This window comes from Chelon labrosus, assembly GCF_963514085.1.
Source record: "Chelon labrosus genome assembly, chromosome: 7".
Classification (NCBI taxonomy): domain Eukaryota; kingdom Metazoa; phylum Chordata; class Actinopteri; order Mugiliformes; family Mugilidae; genus Chelon; species Chelon labrosus.
In genome coordinates this window covers 12,589,990-12,602,512 of record NC_140343.1, presented here as the reverse complement: position 1 = coordinate 12,602,512, position 12,523 = coordinate 12,589,990, and the positions used below count along the sequence as shown (strand labels likewise).

General features: G+C 38.9%; 2 protein-coding genes across 2 annotated transcripts; both read right to left on the bottom strand.

The window, feature by feature from the left end:
- Nucleotides 1–1,042: 1,042 nt before the first annotated feature.
- On the bottom strand, nucleotides 1,043–4,231 carry ndufa11 (NADH:ubiquinone oxidoreductase subunit A11). Its single transcript, XM_084548098.1, has 4 exons — nucleotides 4,111–4,231; nucleotides 2,627–2,719; nucleotides 1,703–1,825; nucleotides 1,043–1,291 (listed from the first exon to the last, which is right to left on the bottom strand). The coding sequence occupies exons 1-4, from the start codon at nucleotides 4,187–4,189 to the stop codon at nucleotides 1,182–1,184; spliced, it is 405 nt and encodes a 134-aa protein (XP_084404224.1). The 5' UTR covers nucleotides 4,190–4,231; the 3' UTR covers nucleotides 1,043–1,181.
- A 562-nt stretch (nucleotides 4,232–4,793) lies between these two features.
- mrpl55 (mitochondrial ribosomal protein L55) lies at nucleotides 4,794–7,886 on the bottom strand. The gene is made up of 3 exons (XM_084548099.1): nucleotides 7,747–7,886; nucleotides 7,396–7,606; nucleotides 4,794–5,242 (listed from the first exon to the last, which is right to left on the bottom strand). The coding sequence occupies exons 1-3, from the start codon at nucleotides 7,788–7,790 to the stop codon at nucleotides 5,093–5,095; spliced, it is 405 nt and encodes a 134-aa protein (XP_084404225.1). The 5' UTR covers nucleotides 7,791–7,886; the 3' UTR covers nucleotides 4,794–5,092.
- Between the last annotated feature and the right edge of the window lie 4,637 nt (nucleotides 7,887–12,523).

Genomic DNA, 12,523 nt, shown 5'->3' with positions numbered 1-12,523 from the left:
AACACTTTTTAATTCAATTCAGTTTAACAGAATCACAAACTACATCCTCCAGTTGAATTACCACCTTTCTGATGGTGTTTCACCATAAAGTGAACATTATAAAAGTCATAAAACTAAGATCTGTTGCAGGACTGTTAAATTAAGATTAATGTTTTACTAATGTACGTAATTCAATTCAGTTTAACAGAATCACAAACTACATCATACAGTTGAATTACCTCCTTTCTGACACCGTTTCACCATAAACCAAACATTGGAACGGACAAGGAGGAGGATTTAGAGCTTTTTTATAGGAGTACCTAATGTTTTGGCAAGTGAGAGTACATATAAATTTGAATCTATAGTTCGAATAATTTTTTCACGAGGTCAACAATCTGAGAAAGGTTTATTTCAAGACTACTTCACACAGACTGCGCTTGCTTGCCAGTTTATTAATTACATTGGTGAAAACATTCTAATATAACAGTGCTTCACTAAATCTTGTCTTCATGGAGGTTCTGGTATTGAGCATTAATTTAAAGAACCAGAGAGTCCGAGTCACCCAGCAGCCTGGGCCTATAGCAGCCTAACTGAGGATTCTGGGTTACCCTTTAAGCCTTCTTTGGGGTCACATAATGGACAGTTTTGAACTATGAAGCAGCTTTTTACACATAAAAGAATCGTGAATCACTTAATTCAGGACCTTTTACAAACATTTCTACCGTTTATCATAGTTTGAAGTCCTCACTGATTCTGTACTGTGTTTTAGTGTTGATTGGATTTAGGTGCAGCATTGCAATCCAGTTCACGAGAAGAGTCTCTTGAGGTAGTCATCCCAAGTCGAAACTTTCAATAAGGCCCAAATTCAGAAGTAGTGACGTTCTTTTTGCTGACGTTTGAGCTGATTAGTAGTCATTTATACACGCCATTTCCTGCGTCCTCTCGTCAGAAATCCTGCTGCAGTCGCGCGAGGCCATGTTTGAGGGTGATCAGAGAGCACCATCAGACCTGAAAATATTACTAAAGATTATAAAACTATTATAAAACTATAAACATAACCATTCCCATTTCCTTTGACACAACGGTTTTCTGTGTTTGTGAGACGCAACCAAATGAACTTGACTCCAGTTTTGACTTAAATAAGAATTTTATTGAATAAGGTCTTTCTACAACATACACTGAATCTCACAGACATTTCCATCCTATAGTTTAGGTCCACTGAGCCTCCATCCCTCCATCTTTCCGACTTTTACGAAGAAGGCCAGCGTTCCCAGGCCCAGGCATGCTGATGTGCCGGTCATAGCATTGTGAGCTGGGGAAACATGCCAGAGAATGTGGTTACTGATTAACAAACTGTATACTAATGTACCACTGCATAAAACGGTAACACGCTTATAAACTCATTCACGTGTACACACATTATGATAACAGACGGGAAAAACGTTTCCGGCCTGTTTTTATACAGGCTGTACATATCTGCAGCACACAGCAAGCAGCACAAAAGCTGCCTGTTCTCAGCATTCAGGTCAAGAATATAGATTTAACTGTTGCAAAGAATTACCTTCTACTGTGTTTTTACTAGTGACGTCAACAGAGACTAGTCAGTATCAACTTGACTTTCATCGCAATACTTTAAAAAAAATCTGAAGTCGTGCAACCCCTAGTGAGTACCCCTTCTTTCTGGAAATATAGTTTTTGTAATTTATTTAGGAGCGATACTTACTTCTGGCTCCCAGGAAGATCCCTGCACTACAGCCCCCGACAAAATAATTCAGTGGGTCATCTGGGGCTTCACGAAGATGAGCACTGAGGCATGTTGCAAATCCAAAGATGGCTCCCATGGTGGCTGGCACAACAAAGAGACACAACAGACATTTCAGGATTAAACACACAACCATCACACAATTAGTGGAACCCTAAAGTCGGCACTTCTGTTCATTAAGACAAAATAGTTTAGACTGAAATTTGGAAAATGGGGTTTTCACAGTTCCAAGATAAATTGGTGATTCTTAATTGGCCATAGGTGTGCAAGTGAGTGTGATCGGTTATCTGTCTTATCATTTATCATTTACCTTTTATTTTTCCTTCACAGATCAGCTGCCTTACAACAACATTAAACAATGTGCCACTTTTGGCACGTGGGAACAAAACCCACACTGCTAGCTTTTAGCAGTGATAGCACTCACAGACTTTCCAACAATTACCCAGTTAAGTCTAGAGATGTCTTGATCACATTCACATTAAGATATACACCACTATTGAAAAAGATATTTATGTTTGTTTGTTGGCTATTTATTTGGTTAAAGCTCTAAGTGATGTTTGTAATACACCAATATACTTTCACTTTTTTATTAATGTTATTTATTTGGCACAACAAATAAAGCTATTGCGTAACTATTATGTATAAAGATTTTATTTTTAAAAAATCTATTACACAGTAAATATCGAACTGAAGATCAAATCACAACTTCTGTCGAAAAAAAAAAAAAATAATTTTACTAAATTGTTGAGAACTAGTCCATATATCAGAATGAGCTGCAATCAAATGCTCCTAATTATTGGTAACTCGGCTGTGATTCTGGACTTAATTTGACACTGCAGATGAAATATCTGTGCACTTCTGGAGTTTTAAGCATAATATATTTACCCATGGTAACTGTTGCGTTGGTAGTCCTCTGCAGCGCCATCAGTGCAGAGTCAGGCGGGAATCCCACAATGTGGTAAGCCGAGCCAACCAGGCCTAAAAACACACACATTATTTTGATAGCAGCACAAAATAATAATAATAATAATAATAATAAAAACATATAAAATTTCTTTTTGTACTTCATTTCATTAACTTTTACACTTGCAGACAACATATAGCAACTTATATTGCAAATAGAAACTCTGGACACACATACAGATGCATGGGTTTCTACTTTGTCTTGTCTTTGTCTACATTTGCCATTTTATACTTTTATCAGTATGGTAACACAACGTCTTCTCAGCATCACAGCTATGGTTGCCAACCATCGCTTGAAAACCGGAATCGTCCCGTATTTAGAAACAAAAGTACGCGTCCCGCATTGAGCTGAAACGGGACACACTTTGTCCCGTGGTGGACTGACTGACCTGAAGCAACATGCTTCCAGTGATGGGCACATGAAAAACCCAAGGGACAACAAAACTAGGGGAACCCCAGACAAATTTGTTGTCCACCAGGCAACGCCAGAAGCAGATATGGTATGTAAAGAGTGATTATTTTAAACCCTCTAGTTAAGGTTAATATGGGAAAGTGCAATAAATGTCAGCATTGCATGGACATAGATATTCTAATATTAATTTTTGTGTAATAAACAAGTACAGTTGATGGATTGCCTTTGAGGCACAAATGCTTTATGTTTACAACTTTTCCTCACACTTTCCGTTTGCACTTTTTTTATTGCACCATCACAAGAGGAAGGTTCCGCTTACTGTTGTTTTATATTAATTTATACGGTTTTAAGTTAAGCAGGACAGGTTTCTGTTTAAGACAGGTATTTATTTTATTCTTTAGTCTTACTCTTATTGTTCATTTTGTTATTTTGATCTGAAAGATTAAGCCATGGAAGTGGAAGTTCATCAAACATCTACCAGAGCCTGGCTCCAAAATTAGTCTGTCCTAATAAAATTATATGATAACATGCTAAACTTTCCCAGTAACGTTGTGAGGGCAAAGGGTAAATCTTTTAATCCTGTGTGACAACCGTCCTGTCAGTTGTCACGTCTCTTCGCCATGTTTGCAGAGCAGTTGAGGAGTTATAGTACAAGGTGCAATCCTTGTTTTTTGACAAAACTTTAACATAACGCGTTTGTTGCTTCCGCCCGTTTGCAGGAGTTTTCCAAGGGGTTATTTCATTACATTTTATTTCGACCCACCATTCTGGTACAGGAGAGCATGGGCTCCGTATGTCCAAATGATGCTGTTCCAAAATTGCTCTGACTTTTTGTTGTTGTTGATGTTTTTACATGTTTATACCTGACCAGAAGCGTTAGCATTAGCTAAAACATTAGCACTAGCCGCGCACACGTTTGGTGTTCTTTAGCGGCCCTGAAATACTCCTGCATTTACAGGGAGCTTTGCTATTTCATCTGTGTGCTGATATTTACCCAAAGCTGTGCCCAGTTTGGTCGTAATCCATGTTTTTTCCACGCAGGATGTGCCCTCTGGTTCGTCCCAGTACCCCATTTCGGATTTATCAAGGACGCCAGTGGAATTATCGCGAGAAGTTATTCCTCGTACGGGAGGTTGTGTGTTCTTCTTCTTTTGTATTTTAATGGGTGGCGGAATTAAAGGCGCATTACTGCCACCAAGTGGACTGGAGTGTGGAGAATGATATTAAACCATACTGTTTAAAGATAATATAGTCAATGGATCAAACCAAGTGGATCAAATAATAATAATAATAATAATAAAAACATAAAGAAAAACAAACTCCAATCTAAATGTGACCTCTCTTGGTTTCGTCGGCTATAAATTCAGTTTATGGCGCATTATCGCCATCTGATGGAGTGGAATGTAAAGCAATAGATTAATACCTTGACAAATACTAAGAATAATTGATTAAAATCACTCGTTAATTTACTTGTCTTCAGTCCTTCAGTAGCTTTCTGCACCGATGTCTGATGTCTTCTGGTTTGTGCATTGACATGTAGTGAAGTGAGTTCAGTAGTGTACACAAAACGGTGTCAAATCATTTAAATCTGTTGTAGTGTAGGAGTTCACCAAAAAGGTATATTTATGAGTGGATGATTTGTTTAACGTGTCACCTTCAGTAAAAGAACACCCTGTCTAATGAAAAACAAACATCTTTTAACAATGATATTTGGAGACCATCCAACAAAAAGCTTTAATTCAAGTCACTTCAACAGTGATATAGCAACCTTGTGGAATATGCGTCCAGGACAGCGAGACATCAGCACAGTTCCATCATACACATAGTCACGCTTTCCCCCCACTTCAGTTCACTTTAAATTTTAGTTGAAAAACTCATCAAACACAGCTCTGTATTGTATGTGGATGAATGATAGTTCAAAGTGAGTCTCGTCTGGGAGATGTTGCCTTAGTCATGCTTTAAAGTCACATATAAAGTTATTTCTTCTTCCACAAGTGGCTGTATCTATCCACTTGGAAGTCATCTTCATAGTGGACTGCTGTTTCTTTTGTTGTCTTCTTGACTTGTCTCCTTTTCTGTCGAGCTTGACGTTCCTCTTCAGACAGAGTGGCCAGATTTACTGGCATCTATTAAAAAAACACATGAGGAAACAAAAAACAACTTAAAAACTTGAAATGTGAACTGACACACTCCTCCACTCATGTGTAAAATGATCTATACACTTTATTATCTGGGACAGTTTGTAGCTGTATATTTACTTCATGGCAGTGATTATTAATTTTGGTTATTATCATCATCTTTATTCCTGCGCAACTTAACACTGGTTATTGCTTTCATTAATTAATGGCATATAATTATAATAGTATTACTTCCGTCATACACACATCCAACATACACTATATTACCAAAAGTATTCGCTCACCTGCCTTTACTCATTCTATGAACTGAAGTGCCATCCCATTCCTAACTCATAGAATTCAATATGATGTCGGTCCACCTTTTGCAGCTATTACAGCTTCAACTCTTCTGGGAAGACTGTCCACAAGGTTGAGGAGAGTGTTTATAGGAATTTTTGACCATTCTTCCAAAAGCGCATTGGTGAGGTCACACACTGATGTTGGTCGAGAAGGCCTGGCTCTCAGTCTCCGCTCTAATTCATCCCAAAGGTGTTCTATCGGGTTCAGGTCAGGACTCTGTGCAGGCCAGTCAAGTTCATCCACACCAGACTCTGTCATCCACGTCTTTATGGACCTTGCTTTGTGCACTGGTGCACAGTCATGTTGGAAGAGGAAGGGGCCCGCTCCAAACTGTTCCCACAAGGTTGGGAGCATGGAATTGTCCAAAATGTTTTGGTATCCTGAAGCATTCAATGTTCCTTTCACTGGAACTAAGGGGCCAAGCCCAGCTCCTGAAAAACAACCCCATACCATAATTCCTCCTCCACCAAATTTCACAGTTGGCACAATGCAATCTGAAATGTACCGTTCTCCTGGCAACCTCCAAACCCAGACTCGTCCATCAGATTGCCAGATGGAAAAGCGTGATTCATCACTCCAGAGAACGCGTCTCCACTGCTCTAGAGGCCAGTGGCGGCGTGCTTTACACCATTGCATCCGACGCCTTGCATTGCACTTGGTGATGTGTGGCTTGGCTGCAGCTGCTCGGCCATGGAAACCCATTCCATGAAGCTCTCTGCGTACTGTACTTGGGCTAATCTGAAGGTCACATGAAGTTTGTAGCTCTGTAGCAATTGACTGTGCAGAAAGTCGGCGACCTCTTTGCACTATGCGCTTCAGCATCCGCTGACCCCTCTCCGTCACTTTACGTGGCCTACCACTTCGTGGCTGAGTTGCTGTTTTTCCCAAACGCTTCCATTTTGTTATAATAGAGCTGACAGTTGACTGTGGAATATTTAGGAGCGAGGAAATTTCACGACTGGATTTGTTGCACAAGTGGCATCCTATGACAGTTCCACGCTGGAATTCACTGAGCTCCTGAGATCGGCCCATTCTTTCACAAATGTCTTGTTTCACAGTCTGCATGCCTGAGTGCTTGAATTTATACACCTGGGGCCAGGCCAAGTGATTAGAACACCTGAATCTGATCATTTGAATGGGTGAGCGAATACTTTTGGTAATATAGTGTATCTGGGCTGATGCTTTTCTAAATTCACACTGGACATCCTGTTTGTGCAAGACAGCCTGACAATATCTCAGAACCTGCAGTGGACTACAAGGAAGGGTAGGTAAAACCGAAAGATTAGGTGGCTACAAAAATATTTGCAACTACATCTGTCAAAGGGGAGTTACTAAATATTGACTTAGTGCCCAAACTTTAGTATACACCGATCAGGCATATAATTATGACCACTGACAGGCGAACTAAATAACATGCTGGGAAACTATTGGCCCTAGCATTCGTGTGGATGTTACCGCCTAGACCAGACTAGGTACCCCCAACCCATAGTAATGACACTCCTTGATGGCAGCAGCACAAGGGGTTGACCTGGCCTCCAAATTCACTAGATCCCAAACTGATCAAGTACCTGTTCTGTTTTGTTTTTGTTTTTTTTGTTTTTTTTTTTAATATACACACTAGTCTACTCATTAGTAACTCGCTTATTTTTAATCACTGTGCATAGAGACTCTGTACAAGCGTTTTAGTTGAGATGGATTGCTTTCTTTGAACGGGATGCAATGTCGTTGTATTCTTTGTATAATGACAAAAATAAACAGTATAGAAGCAAAACACAAATCAAAAAATGAGGCTGTGTACTAACCATGAGGATGCGTCTGGGTTCTTTGTATCTGATGTTGATTGTGGAGCCATCAGGGCGGACGAGCATAACGGGGTACAGTCGCTCGTATTTCTGCCGGCCACAGCGCACCACTGACGTCCTGTTGGAGCTCAGCTGAGCGGCCTGAGTGTGGAGCAGCGACGGATGTCCGAGCCCCGCAGTGTGTGTCCGCACGAACAGAGGGCGAACACACCTGGCAACGACACAATAAAACATAACTGTAATTATCTCTTAATTCAGCGAAGATAGCTATCTTGTGTTGTTTTAGAACAGGTAAATTGCAATTAGCCTTTGGGATGTAATGTGTTCAATATATTATTTTTCGAGTCTTACCGTAATAATAGACTATGTGAAGCACTAAGATTTACTAAAAACATGTTGGTTGTATGAAATGCAGCTAGCCAAAACCCACAAGTTCGGCTTTAAATGTCAATCGATAGCTGACTGCTAGTAGCACACTAACAGGAAGTGTTTGGCCGAGAGGTCGAACGCGGGACTTCACAATTTAAAGGTCGTAGTGAAACATTGTAAAACTAACATTGGTTCCGACAAATAAAAAAGAAAAAAAAAAGAGCGGTCGCCTGAAAGGTATATTTATTTTGTTTTCATCTTAAAATGTTGACACTTTGAGACCTTTTCGAAATTAAACTTTGAATTGAACGGAATTACCGTGAAGAACAAACCACAGACTATCAAAACAAAGTGCAGTCTGTCTTTGCCGCAGCTACTCAAACTGGGAAATTTCACCGTTGCAGCAGTAATGTGCAGGCACTCGACACCATACATATTATGTAACAAAAAACTAAAATCAACAACAATAAAATAAAAATAAAACGTGTGTAGTGTGGTGTAAGTTCAACCAACAAGTCACTGGAGAAAAAACATAAATAAAATGAAATATATTTTGTTGATATCACAACTGATTAAAGAGAGACACACTGAGAACTGATTCAAATACACAGAACTCCTGAAAAAGAGATGGATGTCTTATAATTGATTCTTCTGACACTTTACATTGTCATTTTGAAAACATCAATTGGGAAAAACTTGTCCCTACTCTAACACAGATGGTCAACGATAAAGTTGAAGAAGTGTCCATCAAAACAATTTCACAAACGCACACATTGCAGTATGAATAAATTTGGTAAATCACCTGTAACCGTGTGACGTCATTGTAGCTCAATTTACCATATGGAAGAAAACATGCATAACAAAATGCAAATCTAAGGTCACATTGTAACTATCACTTCGAGACTCAACGGTGACTGCAAAATGCAAAATGTGGTTTGCAGATCTTTGAGTGAAGTAGGCTGCAGTTGTTCACATTGTATAATGAAAAATGCCAGTTGAGGGGGTATTCAATTCTTTAAGTTGTGCTAATGCAAGTTGAAGCATGCGAGCCTGTACATCCGTAGCTAATGATTGCCTAAAGCATATTCTGTGTTATTAGATGGATTTTTATTTCATTTTCTTATTTTTTTTATTGCAGCTTGCAGGTACAGGTGGAATCTGAATATCTACAGGGCATGAAATGCCATCTCTCCTAATCCAGTCTTTCCCAGTCTTATTACCATAAAACCATGACAATCCTGAGTTGAGGCCAGGAGGCAGAGTTATAGTCTTACACACTTCTCTGCCGCTTCTCTAGAACTGTCTCACATCCAAAACTCCCCAGACCCCATATATGTTCCGTCTGCTCCCAGAGTCTTCAAATTAAAAAATAACAGAAGAGTAGAAACATTAAATGTGGAATTTTAAATGTCAGATCTGTCTGGTCTAAATCTCTTTTGGTGAATGTTTTGATAACAGATCATTGGATTGATTGGTATTTAGTTTGACTGAAACATGATTGCAGCATGACATGTCCGTTTAAATGAGTCATAGGCATAGCAATTATCCCATTCCTCGAGGCACAGGCCAAGGCGGAGGAGTGGTAGCAATCTTCCACTCTGATTCATCAATCAGTCCTAGACCTAAGCAGAGCTTTAACTCATTTGAAAGCCTTACTCTTAGTCTTGCTCAGGCTGGAAAACACAAAAGAAATGTTATTTTGTTGTGGTGTATCGCCCCCCTGCTTCTTACTCTGAATTTTAGCTGAATTCTTTGAGTTTTTATGTGATTTAGTGGTTAGAACAGATAATGTCATTATAGTAGATGACTTTATCCATGTTGATGTTGTCAGTGACAACTTCAGCTTTTCATGTACGTCATTATTCAACTGGCTTTTCTCAGAATGTAAACAGATCTGTTCACTGTTTTAATCACACCTTAGATCTTGGCCTGGTGTAGAGCATAGAAACTGAAGGATTGGCAATATTCAGTTACTTATATTAAACCAGATATATGCATCTTTACTAACAGGATACATTTTTTTAAGATTGCTGTACTTTTAAATTTCCATTTTAAAATCCCACTCCAGACAAAGATGTTTTAGCCGACAACAGACCCATATGCAACAGTCCTTTTATTGAAGACAGCCAAAATCAGCTGCGATATAGAGGAACCTTAATCAACATTTTCATCCGTTCTTTTTTGTTGTTGTTGTTGTTGTTTAAATGAACTAACCTTTTTTTTTTTTTACAAGACCAACTGAGACATAGACAGAGATTCGCTCTCCTGTTTTTTTTTTTTGTTTGTTTGTTTTGTTTTGTTTTTTTGGCAGAATGATTTTAAACTTGACACAGTAAGACTACAGTACTGTTTTGTCCTCAGTACAATTAGGGATCTAGAACAGAAAAGTGTAGACCTAATGAACGATTTTATTATCGTTTGTCTGTTAAATGAACCTACTTTCAGATTTAATAGACCCTGCAGAGGGATGTCTCCTAGTTGAATAACCAGGCTTATGTAACTTGTGTTTGCTGCGTGCCCACACAAAGACCTGTGTCCTGTCACCTACCTGAGGGTGTGGTGATATTTGAATAATTATTATGAACAGGACTGACTTGATTGTTGTTTCAGACACATCTGAAAAACATGTCCTTTTAAGTATTAGATGTAGAGGTAAGGCTGCTGTTTTTCCATAAATTTATAAGTTTTTAAGAAAGAAAGAAAGAAAGAAAGAAAGAAAGAATGTTTTGGAAAAAAGATAAGAAAAGAATAAGAAAAACCTTTATTAGTCCCACAATGGGCGATTAGTATTTTAATTCATTATTCAGACTTTTCTCTATACTTTGCCTTTTGAGAAAACCCTGACCTATGAAGTAACATCCTAAGGCTGCCACATAAAGGTAGGGGTGTAGAAATTATTTTTCCCCCCCTCCGAAATATGATAGAACAGAAGTGTAGCATGTGGAAAACTTCAAACTTGTCCATAACAGTGTTGTGCAAGAACAAGAACATGTTCATATTTTTGTGAACTGTGAACTGAATGCATCATTTATCCAACTGTGAGCGTAGACGTGAGTTTCGCTCAGTCTGGAGAGAAATAACGACGCTCACCCCGTGTTCAGGAAAAACAGCTGTCAGCCTTGTGATTTATGGCCTATAGCATGGCTGGTGCAGCTGAAAGAGAAGCTACCTTTAGCACTACAGTCAATGCTCTGGCACCACAGAAGCAGCTGATCCACACAAACACAAATTTGAGTTATTTACAATACAGTCAATGGTTATTCAAAAAAGCAGTACAGATCCTGGCGGAAAAAATATGACGGGCTGGGGATGGATGAGGAGGTCAGCCAGAGAGTTCTCTGTCCAGTTGTACAACAACTCACCTTTCTGTGACAGATAACTCAATGTTATTAATGTTAATGGACACTACTGCACCTTACACCTTACCCTGTATATATAATTTATATTCTTCCATTTCTTGTACATTTGTTCATATGATAATATGATAATTTGTACATTTTGGCTTATACTATTTCTATTTTATGTTACTAGATTTTATTCTACTTATTTTTTATTTCTATTTTATTTAATTTAATCTTTTCTTTTTATCTGAGGTTCTTAAGAGTGTGTTTTTTATGGACAACTAAGCTACTGTAACCAAGCAATTTCCCTTGTGGATCAATAAAGTTTATCTAAGTCTAAGTCTAAGTCTAAGAGTCTGTTGAACAAGAATAGCTTGAAGCTGCTCATTTGAAAACAAACAAACAAAGAAACAAACAAAAAACCTTTGAACTCAGTTCAAAATTAAAAAATGTGAACTATGCTTGAACTAGTTTATCTGTGCGAACTGAACTTTGAACTAGTTGTTGTTTAGACACTAGTCCATAAGTACAATGGTCACGTAAATGTATTTAGTTTTCATAACTGATTATAGCAGACAGCAGCCAGCAGAGGGCTTTCTTGTCCTACTGCAAGATCTTTATATCATTAATAAAAAGTATGTGTACTGTTTATTATCACCATTGGTGCCATTTTTTTGTATTCGTTTTCCAGGTAACAGTTACCAGAAAATATAAACATCCAGTTCAGAGACTGGGCGGCACAGTGGTGGTTCTGGGTTCGATTCCGTCTGGGCCCTTTCTGTGTGGAGTTTACATGTTCTCCCTGTGTCTGCGTGGGTTCTCTCCAGGTACTCTGACTCCCACCATCCATAGACATTCTTGTTAAGTTAACTGGTGATTTTAAACTGGCCATAGGTGTGTGTGTGAATAGTTGTCCGTCTCTCTGAGTTAGCCCTGCGATAGACTGGAGACCTGTCCAGGGTGTACCCCACCTCTCGACTGATGATAGGTGGGATCGGCTTGGGTGATAATTCAGGATATATATTTACTGTACTAAAGAAAGTTGGGCTGGGAAATGGGTTTGTTTCGTGGATACGTCTCCGTGGCACCAGACAGGAGTTTCCCCTATCTCCTCTGTTGATAGAGTCCTTATCTATCTTTTTGAGTTCCTCCTCCACTTTTATTGGGATTTCACAATTGGGCACAGAATTTAAGTTATCACTTTATGCTGATGATTCATTGTTGTGTGTCTCAGACCCTGTCCTTTCCATACCAACAAGTTTATCAGCTTTTCAGAGATCTGGATCATTCTCAGGCTGTAAAGTGAGTATCTCTAAAAGTGAATGCTACCCTATTAATGCTTCAGCATCACAGCTCACACAGTCTTATATCCCTTTTAAACTGAGCCTGTCTGGTTTTAAGTATCTAGGGATCTTCTG